This window comes from Musa acuminata, chromosome BXJ3-4, assembly GCF_036884655.1.
Source record: "Musa acuminata AAA Group cultivar baxijiao chromosome BXJ3-4, Cavendish_Baxijiao_AAA, whole genome shotgun sequence".
NCBI lineage: Eukaryota > Viridiplantae > Streptophyta > Magnoliopsida > Zingiberales > Musaceae > Musa > Musa acuminata.
Window position 1 is genome coordinate 42,499,101 of NC_088352.1, and position 20,900 is coordinate 42,520,000.

The window sequence follows — 20,900 nt, forward strand, 5'->3', positions numbered from 1 at the left end:
ATTTTTAGATTGACTAACTGAAAATAAATTATTTTAAAATGATATAAATAATTTGTGTTGATCTATAAATAGTATCTTAAAGTTTTGATGTGGCTGCCAAACAAAAAAATACCCTCTAAGTATTTTTATGAATTTTATCTAATAAATTTGGAAAAGTTAAGAAAAGATTTTATGTAACAAAAATGTAAAAGGGATTTTGGATTTAAGTCCAAATTGATTCAAGTAAGAGATCTTTACTTATATTTTATTATTCTCAAATGTTGAAATTTTCAGTTTTCTTCCTTTAGTTGCAAGTAAAGGATGCTGAATCATGTAAATTTTGATGTTTATAAATTTATAGATTTTATTATTCTCACTTGGATTCTGTCTCTTGAGGCAAGAAGGATGGTTATGTGAGGATGGAGATTATAGAGATAATTATTTTAACATCTCGATCTTTACATTATTAAAAATTATATTAAAATTTATATACAATGTGAAATATTTAATCTTATTTTTTCTCATTTCATTAACTTTGTTGATAAATTTAAATTTATTTTTTTCTCATTTCATCAACTTTGTTGATAAATTGAAGTGATGTAAAGTTAGCACATGATCAACAAATTAAACATGAAACGAAATTAAATATTTTATTTCATAAATATAAGAATCTCAATTTAATATTTAAAAATATAAAAAATAGGATACTGAAGATAACTAATTGTAAAGGGTAATCTATAATTAACTGGAGATTACATTCAAACAACTCAAGTATATATATATATATATATATATATATATATATATATATATATATATATATATATATATATATATATATATATATATATATATATATATATATATATATATATATATATATATAACTCTATTTTTGACAATAAATAAAGGTTTTCACCAATGATTTTAAAGAAAGAAAACTTTATATATATATATATATATATATATATATAACTCTATTTTTGACAATAAATAAAGGTTTTCACCAATGATTTTAAAGAAAGAAAACTTTGCGAAGACCAAATACCATTAAAGCAATAACAAATATTTTTTTTAAAAAATGAAGAGGATAATACTGTTAAAAACACGGATAATACTGTTAAAAACACATGAAGAATGGTAAGTTTTTGCAGAAAAAGGTTGTGACGGAACTTTATAGCACGTTTTGCATGCAGCAAAAACACTAAAAAGAATTCATCAAAAACTAAAGCTAAAAAAAAAAAGGGTTGCACCAAAAGATCACTAAAAAGACTTTTAAATTTTCATCCAAAACTAAAAGCATACACAATTTAATTGTGCCAAAAAAAAAAACAGAAACACACCAAAAACTAAAAAGCCTAAAAAACAATTTAAATGTGCCAAAAAACGTAAATTTAAACCGCGCCAGGTAGGGGTCGAACCTACGACTTTCTGCTTAGGAAACAGACGCTCTATCCACTGAGCTACAGGCGCCGTTGAACAATTTGCCGCTAGAGCTTTTATAATTTGAACAGTTTACCTATCTGCACGCAACAGAGAAAAGAATGAGTGACGGAGTATAGAGATAAAAGAAGCAAAATAGATGTTCATCTACACAAATAGTTGGAATATTATGACTTCTTATTGTTCATCTACACAGTGGATGTTAGACAACAACTCTCAATATATATATCAATCAGTTAACATTTCATTTTACTATTTAACATATCACTCAGTTAACTTCAATTTGATTGCAGTGCAATGGCTCTTTCTTTCGAGGAATTCCACCTCCACCCACCAAACTTGGTCTCGAAACAGTCAACAAGGACCAGTAGATATCCGAAAGCTTCCCCTGCTTATCAGCTTGAAGCAACTGGAACCACATGGGTCGATTCATCATCAGAAGCATCTAAATTTGCATAGCCAGATTCAAACCTTTTTCTTTTCTCGATAGCAAACTGCACTCTCTGATTAAACTCCTCATCGGAGCCCGACAACATGTATCGCAGCTTAAAGTTTACTCTGTTTGCAACCAAAATCTTGTGCCGTGGAATTATTCTCTCGTCCAATGAATAACTAAAAAACCTGCAGTTAACAAAGCATATAATATGGAATTCAGGTACAACCAAATAACAGGACTTTGGAAGAAGAAAATTAGCACCATGATCAAACGACAATGTATTGGACATACTTCACTATTTTTTTCTAAATGCATTCATCACATTTGAAGGCTTAAGCAAGCTTTTGTATGTTTGCTTAAAGTATAATGCTATATGTGATAATTTTCTTACATCGTCACCCTTGGCTGTTTTCAAGCTTGACAACTTCATTATAAGAATGATACAATTCGCATAATAAAATGGCAGACACCAGATGCTAGGACAAAAATTAAGCATGCAAGATAAAGGATTACCTGGGAAATTCAATAAGATCCTGCAGTGGCCGGACCATAACTCGTCTAAGGTACCTGTACTTTGGCCGAAGAATATCAATATTGTATCGAAGCAACATAGGAAAGTCGGCAATCATCTCTCCCAATGATTGGAGATGTATTCCCAATGACAGGAAGTACTTAACACTGATATCTAGCTTCTTTGTGATACTGCAGCCAACTAGTTGTGGGTCCAAGGCAATAACCTTTCCAATGTCCCTTTGAGTTACTCCAGCTTTTGTCATTAAGAATACGACCTGTACAGATTTGGACAAAACTTGAAGCCCAGCAGAAATATAATCAACATAGAGCCTAAGGCCATAAGCAACAGAAACAGAGGAAACCATGGATGTCAAGATTATTAGGAGGCATGGCAAGCAAAGTCAAATTGGACTTCTCCACATACCACCCTTTAGCTTTTGCATGTTTGTCCCTTCGTATCTAATAGATTGTTCATATCCTTCTAATGTTGGTTGATCTGCATCAATATTATTCTATAACATACTGTCTCGTAATGTTTCTTTTTAACCCCAGATAAGTTGAGCTACATAACAGAGTTTTGTTTTGCTTCAGAACCAATAACCAAGGTATTCACCCAACAATAACAATAATAAGCCATAATGCATCCACTAAAAACTATCCTTGACAATTACCAAAATTAATATGTCCAAAGTAAAATCACTATGGAAACTCATTTCCAACCTGGTGTCAAACTGTAAAAAAATAATTTGGGTTAAGTTCCAGGCATAGGAGAACAAACCAGCCAAGAAACTGTCACTGTGATTCTTTTCTTTAGAGTAACTGCTATCCTCTTTGTTGGATTTACCGTTGTTGTTGTATCATGCTCTTTACGGACAAACCATAATTGTTTCTGTTAATGACCCAAAATTCAGGATTCTTCTTTCCCCTCTAAAATTAATGGATATTACACACACATTGACTAGAATCTATCAAGGTAAATTTTTGGTGTTCCTATTAAATGCATCGATCACCAAATATACAAACTTTATCAGAACTATATATATATATATATATATATATATATATATGTTAGATTTTAGTTCCAAGAGAACAAAATTAAGATTGTCAGACTAAGATGAGTTTATAGCTCCTTACTCACCCATCATGAGACAGGAAGCAGATAGTAGTTCTTACTTCTTAGCAACATGAAACTCAAGTGTTGATGAAGAAATCCAAACAACAGACCACCAGAAGTAACAATTACTAATATTCCACAGACAGCATCATAATATATGGGTGGCCTACTAAATGAGACTCCCACTAATAAGAGAACTAGGAAAGGTAGATATATGCAATCTTACTCTTGCAAGTAGAAAGACTATTTTCATGACCTGAACCTAGTCATAAAATGACAACCTAACTCAGGTGCCAAGGTTCACCCTATTTCAGAGTATCATGAAATATCTAAAATTTTATGACAAAATGAAGAAAATAACAAAAAAGAACAAACCACTGGCCGTATCTTCTTGTATAGGCTATATGTTAGAAACGAAGGAAACTTGACAAGGACGCCACCAATGGCTTCAGTTCTGACTCCTATGTCCTGTAGGAATCGCACCTGAACAATGGCATGAAAACCACAGACAAGTGAAAACATTAATATGATGGACAAACATAGAAACATTCTCTGGATATCTTATGATGTCTAAATTTCCATAGTCCCTTAATGCAACAGCAATGTACTGGAGATTAGAATCATAAAGCTTAAAGCAAGAGGTATGTAGAATTCAATAATGATAACAGAATATTGTGAAAATCATACCTTGGGAGCAATAGTTGTCTCCAGATCAATGCAGAAAACCATAGGTTTTACAATTAGTATTCTCTTCATCCCATCACGTTGAACACCAAGGTAATATAAATATTTCACCAGAGGTCTCCACCTTTCCTCGATGCTGCAACCCATTAATTGTGGTTTGAAAGCTAATAATCGTCCAACATCTTCTGTGCTTAGGCCAAACTCCTTAAGGTACTGAACCTGGAACAAAGATGACAACATTTACAATGATAACCAAAGACTCAATTTTCTAAAGTTCCAAATTTAAAAAACTTCATATATTGAAATAAGCAAAACACTTTGGGCATGTTTGTCATTGATTGCTGCTTCGGGCAATCCTCTCTGGAATATGTTCCAGTCATATGTTGGATTTCAGATCCAACAATGGATAAAAAGAAAAAAACAATCAAACAAACAAAAAAAGAATACTCACGAAGCACAAACACCTTATTAGCCATCTCTTCCAAACTGAAAAATCCGAGGGCCCTTGGATAATCGAAGACCATTGTGCCAAAGTCCTTCTCATTCATCCCCATATCCAAATAAAATTTAACTCTCGACTCCAACTCCTCCATGGTCAAACCCAAAACTTGGGGGCAACGGCTAACAACAAAGCCCATCCAATCCTTCCTCACCCCATTATTCTCTAGATAATTAACAATCTCTTCCAGTTCATCCAAACTGTGCTCAAAAAGGGGACCTGCCTTCACCAGAACAACCCCAATAGACTCCCCTTTCACATGAATCGACTTCAACCATTCGGCTATCCGCCTCACCAGCTGGAGATCACCAGGACACATACAGATTACCTTTGCAATTTGGGGGTATGCCATATGGTTGTGCTTCAGCCACCTACAGCATACAGAACATAATCAAAACTCAAAGACTGATATCCTATGAAAATTGAGATAAAGATGCATACTTGACCAGAGAAACGACACAAGAGCGCTGGATGTAGCTCTTCGCCCGAGCATTGAAAGACATGTGCGCAAACTCCGGAACCGCCTTCAACGTCGCGGCTCCGATCACGACCCGGTCCACAAATTCCGTCAACCGAGAGACAAGATTCGTAGTGTAGTTGATGCTCATCTTCCCGGCTCGCAGGGCATCCTTCAGCGTCTCGGCGGCAACCCCTCGCCGAACCTCAAGGGCGCGTTTGAGGGACCGATCATCCCCATCGAACACGCGCCGGAGATCAGGCGGAGGCAGGTCGAGGGCCCCTGCCCGGGGGAAGTCAACGGAGCCTGGAAACCTAGGGACCCTCCGGGTGGCGAGGGAGTACTCCTCGACGACCTTCTTCCTCGTGAGCTCATCTTCCCGCTCCTCCTCGTCGATGGGAGGTCCGTCGATGGGGTGAGAATGGGAACGGTCAAGGAGGAGGGCGTTCTGCCGGCGGGAGAGGCTAGGGGGGTCCGTTTCGGCGTCCGGTCCCAGGGGTTGGAGGTGGTGCTTGGAGTCGAGGGCGGCGCGGAGGGAGGAAAGGAGAAGGGGCTTGCGGGAGAAGAGAGTACCGCAAACCGGGAGGACAGTGTTAGGGTTTGGGGGGAGAAGCGAGGGGACAAGGACGGTGGGTTGGTGACGGTGGCCATGGCACAGCATCATCTCGCAGAGTTTGCCTCCTCCCTACGCTTCCCTTCCTACTCAAAGGGACGGGAAGAGATCGGCCATTATCCGTTTCCTGTGGGGAAACGCATACGGTGATTTGGTTGGGCTTTTATTGGGTGAGGCCCAATAGATGGAAAAATGGGCTCTAATAAGCCAGTTTTGATTGGGACAAATACCTGGAACATGCCTGGGCTGGAACAAGAAATCGTTCGAACATGGTGTGTTATATATAGTTATATTTATAACTATATAACTATATATAGTTTATATAGTTATATATATATATATATATATATTCCTTTTTATTATATTACAATATTTACACACAAAATCAAGATCCTCTTTAATTAAGCTAAACCTAAATTACCACATTTCACCAAAATATGGAGTTTCTTTTTTATTATTAATTGTGATGCAAGCATGACATGTTCTAAAGAGGCAGTGTTTTTATTTTTTGGTTTTGCTTAGAATTTATTTCACCCACAAAATCAAATTATGGAACCATAGTACATATCTTAAGCTAGCACAAAGCAAAAACAATGAAGCCAAAAGAAGGACATGGACCATAATGTAAGCTAGCACATATGAACTAAATGTTACTGCTAAAATAATGTTTCTAAAGTGAGAATGTGGAGACAATTTTATACATGGGGCATAATCTAAGCTAACATAATGTTATATTCATTGAAGTAGCTTTTTTCTCCCTCTTTTTACTGCTTGTTTAACAGCAACAAAGTAGTGTGTGATCTAATAATTTTGATGCTCATATTTGATGTAGTTCATGTAGCCATATAATCCATTTGGTCAAAGAGATGGAAAAGAATGAGGAGTTGTTGTTCTCTCAACTTTCATAGGTTTCATGAAACACTAAGTTGATAAGCTTAGACAGTCTAAGACTTTCTTGCAGTACACATATTATTAGAGAAAAAAAGAAGAAGACCAAAGAACAGCACACATATTATTAGATAATATATGAGTAGAGCAGGTTTGTATATGGATTAGAGCCTTGCAATAACTTTTCGTAGGTTGTGATTACTTTCTTGGCTGTGTTGCCTCTTTGTTGATCATCATCCATAGGAAGATATGCCTCGAGAGATATCATGTTGGTTGGTATGCCTTCATCACTTAATTATATCTCCTTTTGCAGCTACTCCTGTTTATATTAGTGCATGGATCCCTCTTTGTTACGACCACTTGATTCCGTAGCAAATCTTCTTCTCTGATACCACGAGACATGTGAGCTATAATGTTATGACCAAATGAATTCTTAGGTACAAGTATGATTGCAGCCTGTCCTTGCTGGTGGAAGGCACATGAGGAGCATAAAATGAGTTGCAAAGTCATGGATTAGTTCCATCGTAATGAAATTTAATAAGAGATCTGCTACAGATACACTGTGATTTGTCTAATCATTCCCCTGAAAGCATGATGGCTGCTTCCTTTGTAATCCAAAGCTAAAAGCCAAGAACAGATGGTACCATTATTTATTGCATTCATTTGACAGGAGATCATGGTTTATACAATGATTCCTTGGTAAGAGGAATAGGAAGGCTTTTGGTTTTGCAGTGTATGTTTGGCCTTTGATCTTTATCTTTTCCTAACTTCATATCTTTTGTACTCATTCCATCACTTTCTGAAATGGGTTCCATGTCTGGCATTTGGCTTCCAGTTTCAACCATAAATGTTACCACAGCTTCTGCATTTTCTTTCTGATTTCATGAAGGTGATCAATGTTCACAACTCCAAGAAAATAGGAAACAGGTAATTAATTACTTGCAAGTCTTGTGGTGGAGTAATGGTCACTGTCAACAACTGAATCATAGAAAAATTGAATTGACATGTGATACTTGTGGAAGATACTGCAAAGTTTTCATTATATTCCACATCATCCATCTTCACAAAAGCAATTCACAGAAGCCATTTGATCTGTTCATATGACCACCATATGATTGTGGACAGCTTGACCCATTTCTGATTTATTCAATGTCTTCCACTAACACCAGACATGATTACTATATGCATGAATGAGATACTAAAAGATCTCCTTGACAATATTGTGAGGATCACCGCATACAACAGCACAAGAAGAGCTTGAGAACACTGCTGATGCCACCAAACGCTGATGGGATGCTTGGGTTCTTAAGATGGTGAATTGCGTCTCTTTCTTCACCATATTTTTCTGTAGCAGCTTCTAGTTATTGTTGTGAATATAACATATCTGGATATGTTCTTGTACACGCAGGTATATATTCTTAGTTGTTTCCTTGACCAAGTTCATATACTTGTCTTATATACCATTATAAAGTCAAGATAACATCATGTAAATTAAAAGCTTGGAGTGTGAGAAGAGAGAGACTCCAAATAAACAGATAAAAGGGAACACCAGGGGATGTTCACACGAGGAGACGACTCTACCTAAATCAAAGATGATACAATATTAGAGCAGTCTTGTGCTTCCACTGGGAGAGAAGAAGAAGAAGAAGGTGGGGTTTGTTCTTTGATATCTTCAGCCAGAGAGAAAGAGGTAATTGATGATATGGAAGGTGAAGTTTAATTGTATTGATCAGCATCCTGCCTTAATTGCTTTGGTGGGGGAAGTTAATCTGATCTCTTTTATCTGTTAATTCATCCCTCTTTCCCTTGTTACTTATTGTTTGTGTGTAACATCCATATTCTTAGTGGTTTGTCTCAGGATCATCTTCGTTGAAGGAAGTGGATCAAAGAAGAAGAACATGGAAACACCATGGAATAATTGGTTCACACAAAGTGTAAGCCTACTGCCATCGACCTCTTTGGAACTGCATGCATGCATCAATACTTTGCACAAACTTTTGCATCAAGAGAAATCATAATCTGCAGGGAATGGATGAGTCCAACTTTCTTCGCCAGTGGGAGATAGCATCACCCAATCAAGACATCCCACAAGCTGCACCTGCACCTGGGAGAGGCTTAATTCCACAGTCCCTCTCTTCCGAGAGCCACACCTCTCCGCCTTTCCGTCCTGTGAGCAGCCCAGGGTTTGTTGCAGGGTCAAGTATGAGTCAGGAGATCATCAGCTGGGATTTCTCACCCGGTACAGGAAAAATGGATCCCGGTGGCTCATCCCTACCATCTCTCCTGTTGCCCAAACCAAGTCCACAGAGTGATAGTGTCCCTGGAAGAGCTGTGAAGATGAAGGAAGGGATTAGGGTTTGTGCTCCTGGTGGTTCCAAACAGCGACATGGAACGCTTCTTCAGCGAGCAACACTGTCTCAAGCTCAGGAGCACATCATCGCGGAGCGGAATCGAAGGGAGAAGCTCAACCAGAAGTTTATAGCACTTTCGGCCATCATCCCTGGCCTCAAGAAGGTATCTCCACCTGCCGAAGAACTTCTTACACAGGGAAACAAGAAAAGAAGAGATCGAAATACTCATTTCACTTTGTTCTTTGCATGAAATAATAATAGGACAATAAACACTTGATTAAACCATTCGAGTTGTGTTGCATTCTTTCGGTGCATATATAGACAGATCTGAGTGCAGTTCATCCATTTGCTAGGCAGACAAAGCTTCAATTCTTGGCGACGCAGTGCGATACCTCAAAGAGCTTCAAGGAAGGGTGAAGGCCCTGGAAGACCAGAACATGGAAAGGACTGTCGAGTCCGTCGTCCTCGTCACGAAGGCTCATCTCTCTGCTGATGACGATGGTGGCTCGTCCTCTGATGAGAACTTCGATGGGCAACCATGGCAGAAGCCTTTCCCTGAGATCGAAGCAAAGGTTTCCGGGAAGATGGTGCTCGTGAGAATCCACTGTGAGAACCGCAAAGGAGTTCTTGTGAAGATCTTGTCCGAGATCGAGCACCTCAACCTCACCATAACCAACACCAATGTCATGCCATTTCTAGGCTCCTCCATCAACATTACAGTGACAGCACAGGCAAGACCTATCTTTCCTGTTCTTATAAGCTTGATCTCTACAATAAACTTCAACCAGTTCACTTCTCTTGATGTAACAGATAGAAGAGAAATTTTCCATGACAGCGAAGGATCTTGTGAGGAAGCTAAAATCTGCTTTGACCGAGAGTTGATGTGTGAGGAGACTAAAGGAGTTTGTGGTGTTCTCTCTTGTCAGTAGACTCGGAAAGCCAGAACTAATAGGTGGTACTGTACAAGTTTAGTACTTGAAGAGCTCCTTCTTTCTTATGGTCAAGAAAACTAAGTCATCTCTCTCTAAGAATCTCCATAACCACTGCTCCCACTTTCCTGCAACTTGCTTCGGGTATATTATTTGCATGGTTGACTGCAAGCTCTCTCTTAGTGTTTATCCACAGCGCAGGGGTTATGCACAACAATTTTGGTGTTTCATTTTGGTTGTGAATGCTGCTGGCAGATGGCTTGATGGGGATCAAAACTTGTAGTGATTCTAATGTCCAGATTGCAGATCCTCATTTCATATTTCTTGTTTGCCTGCAGCTAGCTTTCTTGTACTTTATAGATACCATGACAGCTTGTCACATGTAGCTGTGCTTCTTAAGAAAATTCCTAGTAGTAATTATCCAAATAAAGATCACAATCTTGTAAAGAACAACTCTCTATAATAATAGAGGGGAAAAAACAATCATTTCTTTTGTTTCTTCTTGTCTGTGATCACACATATGTTTGATCACTTTTACTAGTACTCACGATGAGGGCATGCATCATACTTTGATGAGCAACCAATGAATGCAGTGTGTATTCTAAAGACAGACACACCCCCCCTCCCCCTCTTCACAATGAAGTCGTAGGGAAGCAACCATTGCCTTCTTCTCTTTGTTCCAACTGAAAGGGTCAGCAAACCATTCGAAATGAGCTTCCCTCTGGTCTTTTTCATCATCAGTTTCCTTGATTTCTCTTAATGAAACATTGCCAAACCACTCTTATACAAAGGTCTTTTTTTATAACATTTTAAAGCTCGATTATTAGGAAGAATATTTTTTTAATGCGACAAAAGTATTCCGAGAATTTATCTCTACCATATAGTATACTAAGTAGGGTAACCAAATCCAATAAAGACTGGATTTTTCTGGTGAACAGAGATATTTCTGATGAAGAATGACATGAGACAAATCATCTTCTTCCTCTTCTTCTAATATCTCTTTAGTTTGATGATTACACATCTTCCATCGCAGTAGAAAATATATAGACTAATAAGTGCCTAAAGCACTGATCTGATGAAACAATCACTTGAATTCTTTTTCTCTGCAACAACAGAGAACATCAAAATTAGTAATTGTTATTGTCAAAACTGTGTTCAAATAGTTCATTTTCTGTACACTTATTTAAACACCGTCCAACATTGTTCTTCCATCCTCTGACTTTATTACGATGCCCATGAAACCTACAACTACAAATTAGCATTGGCCAGACTAACTTCGCCCCAACTTCTCCACAAGATTTTTCTCAATCTGCATTCTTTTATTGACCAGCACGGTGTACTTCGAGAGAAGGTCAGCATCGCCAGCGGGGAACGCAAGCTTTGCACTCAGAGATGTTTTGTCAAGCTTGTCCCCATACAAACATGAGATCGGCACAAATCGACCTTCCTTGTTGCACAACCATCCATGAGCAGCCCTTAGAGCTGCTCCCAAGGAAGCAGAATCTGGGGAACAAGACAGAAGATTACTCATCATAAAAAGACAATAGAAAATGATAAAAATTAAGCTCATTTATAGGAAAACCATTCTTGTTGCACATAAAACTAAACTAAAAGCAAATAGGCACTAAAACAGACCTGCAACCTGAATTAGCAACCTAGTTGCCAAGAAGGTAAAATCACTAAATAATTATTACATTGTTGGTTTAGATTGTCCTCTTGTTCATATGGTTCTTGTGTGATACTTGATGTTTCAAGAAAAGCGAGAATTAATGAAGTGAAAGTTTCCATAATTCTATATTAATTCAGCCTGACATATTTGTAGTCCTGAAGTTAAATAATATGGCATAATAAAGACTGATTGCATAATAAAGTCCAGCTGATAAAAACCCTATGAACAATTGTGACAAGAATGTTTCACCACATAAGATTGGCAAGGTCATAAACAATTGCTTGCTAGCATCAGAATGCTTTAAGCTACATATTAGGAATTAATAACTTAAAGGTGACATTTTCTTTATTGTGATTGAATGATGTATCACTTGCATGTCTCATGATAACTCTTAGATATATGCCGCACCCTTTCACAACTTTTAGCTATCCAAACACCATCCACAAAGGTCTACCATAAGTTACAGAAATTCGCATGCTTAGTGATACAGAACTGAAATCCATACAATGGAAGATAAATGTGTCAACACACCAGAAAACATGTGGCTTGAAGAGGTTTCCACAAGTATATATTAAATGCATTACAAATAACAGGTGAGAAGTACAGGAAGAATTCTATATTTTCAAAAATTAAGTAATTAACTAAAAAGCAAAGGCACAGATCCATAACATTTAGAATGGAATTTCATTCTACTGTTTCTTTTTCACATTTGAGCAAATATATCAGTGATTTACAATCGTTGATAAAAGGTCCAATAATTAAAGTGTTAACTACGAATTACTTACATAATAGTAATCAGAATCACAAAATAAACATATCAAATTTGCATCAATTCTCAGCCTGTCATTAAATAAAACAATTATATTTGATGCCAAGATTTATCTTCAGCACTTCTATCTTGTTTTCTGTGTCAGGAGCTGGGGTTGTTCTAATTATGCCTGGCTGACAAAAGCTACTTGGGTTACTGATTACCCATTAATTGGTTTGGCCACATCTACCCACAGTAATAGTCTCTTTGATCCTTATGAATATAGTAAAATTATAAACAGCTGAGATAGGAAAGAGAAACCCAAAAGACTCATAAAATCAAACTAAATAGCAAAAATTATGTCAAAATTGCATAAACACAAATGTAGGTTACCTAAGGCAGGCAATAGGCATAACATTAGTACAGCAGAAACTTTTTTTACTCACCAGGTCGTTGTACTGTATAGACTGGGCAACCAAAAATGCTAGCTATTGACTTAAGAATACTCTCATTTTTTGATGCTCCACCAGTTGCTATTATCCTGTTTGGAGGAGTTGGCATACCAAACCTCTCGGCATGACCTCGCATTGAAAGAAACTGGCCTTCTATAATTGCACGCACCTACATCAGTAAGTTGTCATTCAGATTAGCATCCCATAGGTTGTCATCTGTTGACTTTCAAAGATTACTATGATATCTACCAACCTCTGATGGAGGATCAAACTCTTGGACCTCAACGACTTTTGTCTCATTTAATGAGTCAACATTTTCGAGCGCATAATGATGAAATCCAACTTTATACATATTATACCATGTCAGAATACAAATTGCACAAACTACATTTGAAAATTAAAGAACCACAGAAGAAATTACATAATGCAGGAAATAGATGTAAGTTGTCAATTACCTGGGAGGGGAGGCAAAATCTCATGCTCTTTGTAGTAGAATCCTAATTTTCCACCTATTAGAAAACAATAACAACAAGGCTAAGAAGATTTCAACAGAAAATGCAAATTTGTTTTCACTAGTATGTTAAAAGGCATAAGAATTAAAATGATATATGTAAAACAGAAGCTGGTGCACACACATTGAACTCGAAATAGCAGGGTGATGTCTATAGTTCTGTTCTCCTAAAGGAGAGCAGGAGTTCAGATAGTAAGATATCTTCCAGAAAAAATGAACATTAAATTTATAACTTATAAGCATATCATAACAAAGAATTTAAGAGAAAAATGTGCTGCAAAAAAGCAAGTAATCCTATCAGCATGCCATAATCAGTAGAACTTATCGACATTGCCACTTGCCCTCTATCGATTGATGTAAATCTCAAGCATAATTTTCCTAATATCTAAGGTCTCCAATCCACTTCCATGAGAATGAACCAAAAGTAAGAGTACAAAAGACAAGCATAAAATTATCAGCATTATCCGAGAATAAGCAAATACCATTTAAAGAAGGTGTTCTCTCCAAATACTTGTTGAAAGTGTCCCAAGAGCTTTCTGCACACCGATTACGCACATCTGTGCCCATGTCCAAATCATGAAGTTAATTATGATTTAACTTGGAGGCATTTCCAGATTAAAGAAGATGTGAACACTCAAAAGCAACACCTTCTCGGGTAAGTGAACCATTTTTATAAACCAGCATAACCATATAGCAAGTTGGATCAACAGGGTTTGGAAACACATGTCCTTCTAAACTGGGCTGAGGCTCACTAGTTATTCCAAAGACCTAAACAACCAGGAGCAAGGAAATAGTCAAAGACAACAGAAGTCATCCTGTGTTAGTCTGTGCATTCTGTAGCATCCCACATGAAAGAAAATTCAGAAATGGCAACTTACTGTATCACTAGTTCCAAGACTAATAGCTAGATCTCCAGGAGTATTGAGAGTCAAACCTGTGCAGCACCCAGAAAAAGGTTAAACCGATAAATTGTTTTAAATGTGTTTCAAATCCTATACAACCTTGATTGTAGAGAATACAGTGACACATCACCTTCATATTGGTTTGGAAGTGAGTGTAACTTCCAAATGAAATCAAATAAGCAAAGTGGCCATAAGGATATAAGAGATATTACAATTTAAAAAATGGGAAAATTACAAGACTGCCACATATTCAGGCTGATCTCTACAAGCTGGGTTGTAGAGGATACTCACTGTCCTTTGCAATTAATCTATATATCATAATGCACCACTATAACCATGCAGCATTAAGAAGTCGGTGATACTGACACATGCAAGCATAGGATAAGCCACACACCTGCAAGACTATTTGGATTGTCTCCGGACCACTGAATAACTAAACAACTTTTTTGAAAGTGGAACCTGCAAAGTTCAGTGCAATTAATAAATGGCAGATTTCTGGTTGATATCGACTCTTGCAAATTTATCGTTCAGAACAACTTGTGGCAAGGAAAGATGTGAAGAACTATATTTAAAGAAAATTTTGGCAAATAAAATTAACCATACATTAATATTTCTTTAAAATAAAAAATTCCAAACTCTAAGATGAATTTAATAAATTCATATCTGAAGCTAATTTATTAGGCATAACCGAAAAATGATAGTTCTAACTCAAACTGGTGAGTGTCCTCAACCAATCTCAGTTACTGATATTGATCCAAGTGACCAGCCGGAAATTGTTGGGATCTTATAAGTTGTTCTTTTGCATCCAAAGATTAATTGGTCTTCCATTTACAGTAGCACATGTAGATAGGAGAAAACATGTAAAGCATTGTTTAGAGCAAGGTCTGTCGTACCGTACCGTACCGACATTTTGACCCGGGCTCGATACTGGTATGGTACGATATACTGCTCGGTACACCCAGGTATACCGAGTGGTACACTCAGGGTACCGAGCACTGTAGCACTGGTACAGGACGGTCTGCGTACCGCTGGCCTGTTGGACTGGTACATACCGCCCGTACCGGGCGGTACGATCTAGTACGACAGACCTTAGTTTAGAGTTTAACTACCACACATGGATAGAGCCTGAGTGCCAATACAACATCACAGTAAATAGGAGAACTAAAACATAGCAAAAATTTGTCAGACTGCAGACTACATCTCTAATACACTACCATAAATTATCTCTCCATATAAACAACAAAACTAAATAATAAAAGCCTTCCAAGAGAATGAATTCATCCCAAATTACAATTTCCATGAAATCTTAATTACACAACCTTATGGTTAGTCAGGCTTCTCTTAGAACTTGGGAAATTATATTGAATGACTTGTGTTAATAGGTTAATTCATACTCAAATTAAGACCTTCACTGGGACTGCATCCAGTATAAAAGTGGGGCAGTAAAAGTTAAGACCTTCACTGGGACTGCAGAAAGCACGGCAATGTATATCTGCAGAGCAGATAGAAGGTAAGGCCAGAAATATTACAAGCCACCATTTGTAACTTCCATCCTTCAATTTGACATAGGGCATATAAAAATCGTAAAAACATTACAGTTCAACTGAAAGCCGATGAACAATGACAACATCCCAAGTATGAATCTACACAAATACAAAATTAATCAGACCAATGAGATTACCTCTCAGATACGAATATATCAAACCAGCAATTACCTCTCAACAAAGTATGAAGATATCAAACCAGCAACCGCATGAGCAGGTGCCAAGTGTCCAAGCTTTTCTTCCAAACCTGGTGCTGTAGCCTACCAAAAAGGTATTATCAGTTGTTACAGTTATAATTGTCTCATTTTAAAAACAGAGACTAATATTAATAGAACAAACCTCCAAAATAGTCTTTGACCAGACACGCTGTTTGATATCCATCAAATTCATCCCTGCTCCATCAGTTTCATCAATACTAGCATAGTTTCCAATTAGAATGGAAGCAATAAAAGAACTAACAAGAGAGATTCTCTCTGTGTCATTATAAACATCTGGTTGTGTTTGATATATCTTGCGTATCTGAGGCCCAGTATATCTCTCATAAGCACGAGATCCTGTAAGTTTTGATAACTCTAAAGCACCACCAACAGCTTTCTCTAGTTCTCTGCACTGTGATGTGGTACTACTATCCATCCATATGGGTGACTCCCTCACCGAAAAAGCATCTTCCAGTTGACTCCGCAATGGCTTCTTAGGATCCAAAGAAGTTAATATGGCTTTACCATGCTTGTTCCAGTACACACTTCCATGCTGTTGTCCACTCCCTGATATAGCCACTACTTTACCATAGTCCACTTTTGATTTCAGTTTCTCAAGTAAGACATCCAGAGCCTCCACCCACATCAAGGTAGGAGAAACAATCCTACCATTTCCAGAAGGGTCCCTGTATACCCCATCTTTGGTCCTATAGTGTGGCAGTTCAGTATCAAAATGCACACTCTCCGAATCGACAATAACAAGGTTGCCATCCAACACGGTAGCCTTAAGTGACCTGAATTGATTTTTTTGGCAATGACTTAGACTATTCGGAAAGGGAAACTATTACAAGAACAAAATAGTAAATTCTGAAAAAACATGAATTAGTTCCTTGGAACTTGATAATCATCAATTTTATTTCTAACTTAAACAAAGATAACAGGAAAAAAAAACATTCCACCTCCAATATTCATAGAGTTTCTAAAGTCATTAGTTCATTAGAAAATCACAAACAACACAATGCATTACAATCTTGGTAAGAATAGATTAAGTACTTGACTCAGTTTCATGATCAGCATCTCTCGACTACTAATTCAATGAGAATACAATATACTGCTGATAACCCGATCTTAAAAAAGTTCCGCAGGTGGTTGAGGTATAAGTACATTGAATCTCTCAATCGGTTTCGTGACTAAGACCTCTTGGACATACTGCAAACGAGTAACAAGCCTTCTCAAGATCCAAGATTTGGGTATCAAAATATCACCTTTTCTGAAAATACCAGATAATCTCATTATAGAAAAACCAAACATTAATTAGATCCCCTTACTTCCATCCCAAAGAACATCAAACGCGAAAGCCCTAATTCCAGGCGGTACATCATCGGAACAAAATCCTAAATCCCGAACGCGAGCAATGAGCATTCCATTCGAAACTACGATTAGGTAACCACATGACTAAATTCACAGCAAATAAGCACGAAAGATTTCAACTTTACGACAATACTACAGATTCAAAACAAAGACTTTCTGGAAAATGTCAGACACGGATGTGGAAGAAGACGCATACTGGGTTGAGCTGTCGAATCCGAGGAAAAGGGCGTCGCTTGGGAGCAAACCAGCCATGGCGAACCCTTCCCGATCTTTCGATGATGGAAGCCAATGTGTGCGTGAGGAAGAGAGATGGGGTGAAGGTAGGAGACCCGATGGATTGTGGGGTGAATTTTATCGAGCAAACGTAGATATTTCAAAACGGTAGAATATTAATTAGAATTGGATAAGATTTGGGATTTGGGTTCGTATTGGGAGGGCAAAAAAAAGGACAACAAGCGCGACGTTTTACCCAATTTTCACCTTACTCACACGGCACGAGTTCATATTGATAGTTTTAGGTGGTCCCCGTCAAGATCTCCAATCGTTTGTCTTACCCACAGGTAAGAACAGATGAAAATTGGTGAAAGAAAACGCACTTAACTTCTCCGAGCAACAGTTTTGGTGCCGAAGTTTGATTACCCAATCTGCTACCTGCCTAATGATTGAAGAAATCAAATGGGGCCAACTGCACCAAATCGTGATATGGAGCGTCTATCTCTAATAAGATCACGAGTAGAGAAAAGGAAAGATTAGGGTGGAAGGATTTTAAGATAAAGGAAAAATTGGAAGCAGATTAATTTGGAGATATGAGAGAGAGAGAGAGAGAGAGAGAGAGAGAGAGTCCAAAAATAAAAAACATACTGAAAAAGTCAAAGACACATTCAACATGACGTAATAAAAAATATCAATAATATATTTCAAAATAAAAATAATTTATTTGTAGCACTTAGGGTAATGAGATGGTACTAATTAATTCATATTTCAATTTATCATCTATTTTTCTTGCCTAAAATCCAGATTTGTTGGTAGGCCGTCCTCTATTTGCGATGGTTGCTCTTCAACAACTATAAGCAAATCGAAGTTATTATATATCAATAATATTCATATTTTATTATCAGTTTAAGGTTTTTTAGGTAAATTGATTAATAAATAAATATTCATATTATCAATAATATACATATTTTTTTAAAGCAAAACCAAACTATTCCATTACTCACCCATTAAGTGGGGCAAGAATTATACTTAAAAGTATTTGGAGCTTTTTCTCCCCAAATATGAACAAAATAAAAATTATATTTTTTTTTATTAATTATCTTTTATAGAAAATCATAATTATCTCTCAATAATATTTTTTATGCTTAAATTAATAATATAATTAAAAATAATAATATAAATTTATTCTAAATATTTAGACCTCGTGACCTGATATATCGATAAAATAATTAGAATAGATGTGATCATACCATATATTAGCATTGGAGGAATTTATGGACAATAGATTATAATTTATTCATCTTAAATAACACAAGCTTTTCAACCATTTTGGTAAAATAACACAACATGAGGCTTTATTATTTATTTCTTCCTTAATTTGTTCTTGAATATGTGCAAGTGTGTGCATAAACAAAGGCCACATGTTCTTAGTTGGCCCTCATACCTTGTTCTTGTCTCCAAGTTCCAATTTCTGCAATCCAAATGCATAACCCAATCCAAATTGATGATCTTGTTTGATTTGTTAAAGAGTAGGTGGATGTAATGCCAACTTCACCTAAGCCACATTATCCAAATTGGTTGGGCTAAATCCAATAATAAGCCTATATTTTGCAGATGAAATGAACTCAACATTCTATAGAGAGAGAGAGAGAGGGTTAATATACAAAATTTAGAAGTACTAATGCGACCGGTTGGTATTCACAGTTCAAACTACCTAGCTTGTGATTTGGTGAAACAGTGGGCCCATGTGGGCCCCGATTCAGTCTTCCGTGAGAAAGGCTTCTCTCTCTCTCTCTGTCTCTCTATGTCTGCTGGTAATCCACCGTAGCAGGAAGCTCTCTGCCCCTCTCCCAGCTCTCTGCATCACCGTATGGTTGAAGGGAGACTGGTAAGAGAAGAGAATAATCCCTGCTCCAGGTATTGTAGCTCCCGATCTTACCCTCATCTCCTCAGATATCAGTGCACCTTTGATCGAGGTGCTTCCTCTTTAGATTGTTTTCTTCCGTCGTCTTTGTTTCTTTCTCCTGTTATTATGAGCTTCTTCTTGGAATTTTTTAGGAAATGATTTGGATTATATACATGAAAAAGATGTCATTTTTCTTTCTTTTCTTTGTTTATATGTGGATATGTTGCTTGGGGAGTGCGATTGGATGAAGGTGGTGGGTGCTGTTGAAATAGGGATAGGCTCCTACTTGGGTTCCCTTCTCTTCCACTCTATTTGTCTCTCGCAAGTTGGAATCTTGCTTTCTTTTTTCTTTTAGCTTGCTTTTATCATTTATATCATTAGGATTATATTCCTTTTGCAAGGAAAAAAAAAAGGGTGATTTTCCTTGGTTAGATTAATTAGCTTGAGATGTATCAGGAGCTATTGACCTGGGTGATTCTTGTTCTTGATTTTTCTTTTGGTTTATTTAGGTTCAGATACAGGGGGTGACTCCTCAGGTACTGAAGTGTTTAGCTCTTTGTGGTTCGTCAATCCTTTAATTGGACAGCCTATAGAACTCCCGGGAGCTGTTTTGGGAGATCAGCACCATGATGAGGCAGGCATCTAGTAGGAATCAAAGGAACAAACGGATAAGAGTGAGATATGTTCTTCAGATTTGTCTCTTGGCTGCTGTGTGCTTCTGGTTGCTTTATCAGCTGAAGCACTCGTATGACAGGAAGAAGTCATTGGATGAGCATGACTCGACGATATTGAACAATGTGGTCGATGGCCAGCTGGAAATTTTAGACCTTGGTAGGAAGGACCTCCCACATGAGAAGATGATGGTTTCTGGGGATAAAGGCCATATGAAGGAAGAAGAAAATGAAGAGGTCGAGGAGGAAGAAGATGGAGTAGCTCAGCATGAGATAGACGATGAGGAAGCTGAAGGGGTTGGAGATGATGACATCAATGAGCAAGATAATGAGCAAGGCGACGAGCAGGATGATCAAGAGAGAGCAGATGAGGAAGCTGAAGATGCAGAAGAGTTTTTTAATGAGGAAAACAGGGATGATCAAGTTGAGGTATCTGAGCTGATGGATGACCAAGAACCCAAGGAGGGTTCTTCCCAGAAGTCACACGAAGAAAGAAATAAAAGAGATGATGCTTCCGGTTCTGCGCATCAAGAAAACCAGGTGACGGGAACAGAAGATAGAATTCACATTGTGGATGAGGAGCAACTGATGAACAATGAGAAGGATGTGGAGACTGAAAATACTACTGGCAGAAAGGATAATGATTCCAAGGATTACAACAGTACTAGTGTTTCTGTTGTATTCACCATGGGCAATGGTACCATTCAGAACGATAGTCTAATCATAAATGGGACTGCTTTGGAAAAAATTGAGCAAGAGCTTTCTCCTGCTGACAATCAAACAAAGCTGCAGGCCAACTCTATGATAGCA

The 20,900-nt window shown here is 37.4% G+C and overlaps 4 protein-coding genes and 1 non-coding gene across 7 annotated transcripts in view; 2 read left to right on the forward strand and 3 right to left on the reverse strand.

Annotated features, from left to right (window-relative positions):
* Positions 1-1,379: 1,379 nt before the first annotated feature.
* Positions 1,380-1,452, reverse strand: TRNAR-CCU (transfer RNA arginine (anticodon CCU)). Its single transcript has one exon. It is a non-coding gene; the product is annotated as a tRNA-Arg (tRNA).
* Positions 1,453-1,570: 118 nt separating this feature from the next.
* LOC103982940 (transcription termination factor MTERF2, chloroplastic) lies at positions 1,571-5,835 on the reverse strand. The gene is made up of 6 exons (XM_009400042.3): positions 5,110-5,835; positions 4,634-5,039; positions 4,173-4,388; positions 3,861-3,968; positions 2,372-2,646; positions 1,571-2,043 (listed from the first exon to the last, which is right to left on the reverse strand). Exons 1-6 carry the CDS (start codon positions 5,787-5,789, stop codon positions 1,818-1,820), a joined length of 1,911 nt encoding a protein of 636 aa, XP_009398317.2. The 5' UTR covers positions 5,790-5,835; the 3' UTR covers positions 1,571-1,817.
* Positions 5,836-8,176: 2,341 nt separating this feature from the next.
* Positions 8,177-10,257, forward strand: LOC135635023 (transcription factor bHLH18-like). Of its 2 annotated transcripts, none has more exons than XM_065145817.1 (5): positions 8,177-8,316; positions 8,472-8,560; positions 8,652-9,140; positions 9,331-9,708; positions 9,788-10,257. In XM_065145817.1, the coding sequence occupies exons 2-5, from the start codon at positions 8,525-8,527 to the stop codon at positions 9,857-9,859; spliced, it is 975 nt and encodes a 324-aa protein (XP_065001889.1). In that variant the 5' UTR covers positions 8,177-8,316; positions 8,472-8,524; the 3' UTR covers positions 9,860-10,257. The 2 variants fall into 2 exon arrangements, with proteins under 2 accessions (XP_065001889.1, XP_065001888.1); XM_065145816.1 differs by having other exon boundaries at positions 8,184-8,316; positions 8,485-8,560; positions 9,788-10,010.
* A 737-nt stretch (positions 10,258-10,994) lies between these two features.
* Positions 10,995-17,677, reverse strand: LOC103982938 (xylulose kinase 2). The gene is made up of 11 exons (XM_009400039.3): positions 17,497-17,677; positions 16,072-16,723; positions 15,904-15,992; positions 14,583-14,647; positions 14,165-14,220; positions 13,934-14,054; positions 13,769-13,843; positions 13,231-13,284; positions 13,029-13,117; positions 12,770-12,944; positions 10,995-11,409 (listed from the first exon to the last, which is right to left on the reverse strand). Exons 1-11 carry the CDS (start codon positions 17,550-17,552, stop codon positions 11,177-11,179), a joined length of 1,665 nt encoding a protein of 554 aa, XP_009398314.2. The 5' UTR covers positions 17,553-17,677; the 3' UTR covers positions 10,995-11,176.
* A 1,615-nt stretch (positions 17,678-19,292) lies between these two features.
* LOC135635923 (uncharacterized) overlaps positions 19,293-20,900 on the forward strand; it is a 2,202-nt gene continuing 594 nt past the window's right edge. The window contains exons 1-3 of one of the 2 annotated variants that reach the window (XM_065147390.1): positions 19,293-19,430; positions 19,929-20,093; positions 20,174-20,900. The exon at positions 20,174-20,900 is cut by the window's right edge and continues 594 nt beyond it. In XM_065147390.1, the coding sequence (XP_065003462.1) occupies positions 20,277-20,900 (624 nt within the window). In that variant the 5' untranslated portion in view covers positions 19,293-19,430; positions 19,929-20,093; positions 20,174-20,276. Of the gene's footprint in view, positions 19,431-19,928 lie in introns of both variants that reach the window. The other variant, XM_065147389.1, reaches the window with a different exon arrangement.

Coding starts and splice junctions, on each gene's coding strand:
- LOC103982940 (XM_009400042.3), bottom strand. CDS start 5,789: ATGATGCTGTGCCATGGCCACCGTCACCAACCCACCGTCCTTGTCCCC. Junction 5,040..5,109: donor TGTGTCGTTTCTCTGGTCAA/GTATGCATCTTT, acceptor TGTATGCTGTAG/GTGGCTGAAGCACAACCATA. Junction 3,969..4,172: donor AGACAACTATTGCTCCCAAG/GTATGATTTTCA, acceptor GCCATTGTTCAG/GTGCGATTCCTACAGGACAT.
- LOC103982938 (XM_009400039.3), bottom strand. CDS start 17,552: ATGGCTGGTTTGCTCCCAAGCGACGCCCTTTTCCTCGGATTCGACAGC. Junction 16,724..17,496: donor GGATTCGACAGCTCAACCCA/GTATGCGTCTTC, acceptor AAATCAATTCAG/GTCACTTAAGGCTACCGTGT. Junction 13,844..13,933: donor TGGTTCACTTACCCGAGAAG/GTGTTGCTTTTG, acceptor ACATGGGCACAG/ATGTGCGTAATCGGTGTGCA.
- LOC135635023 (XM_065145817.1), top strand. CDS start 8,525: ATGGAAACACCATGGAATAATTGGTTCACACAAAGT. Junction 9,141..9,330: donor TCATCCCTGGCCTCAAGAAG/GTATCTCCACCT, acceptor TCCATTTGCTAG/GCAGACAAAGCTTCAATTCT. Junction 9,709..9,787: donor ACATTACAGTGACAGCACAG/GCAAGACCTATC, acceptor TTGATGTAACAG/ATAGAAGAGAAATTTTCCAT.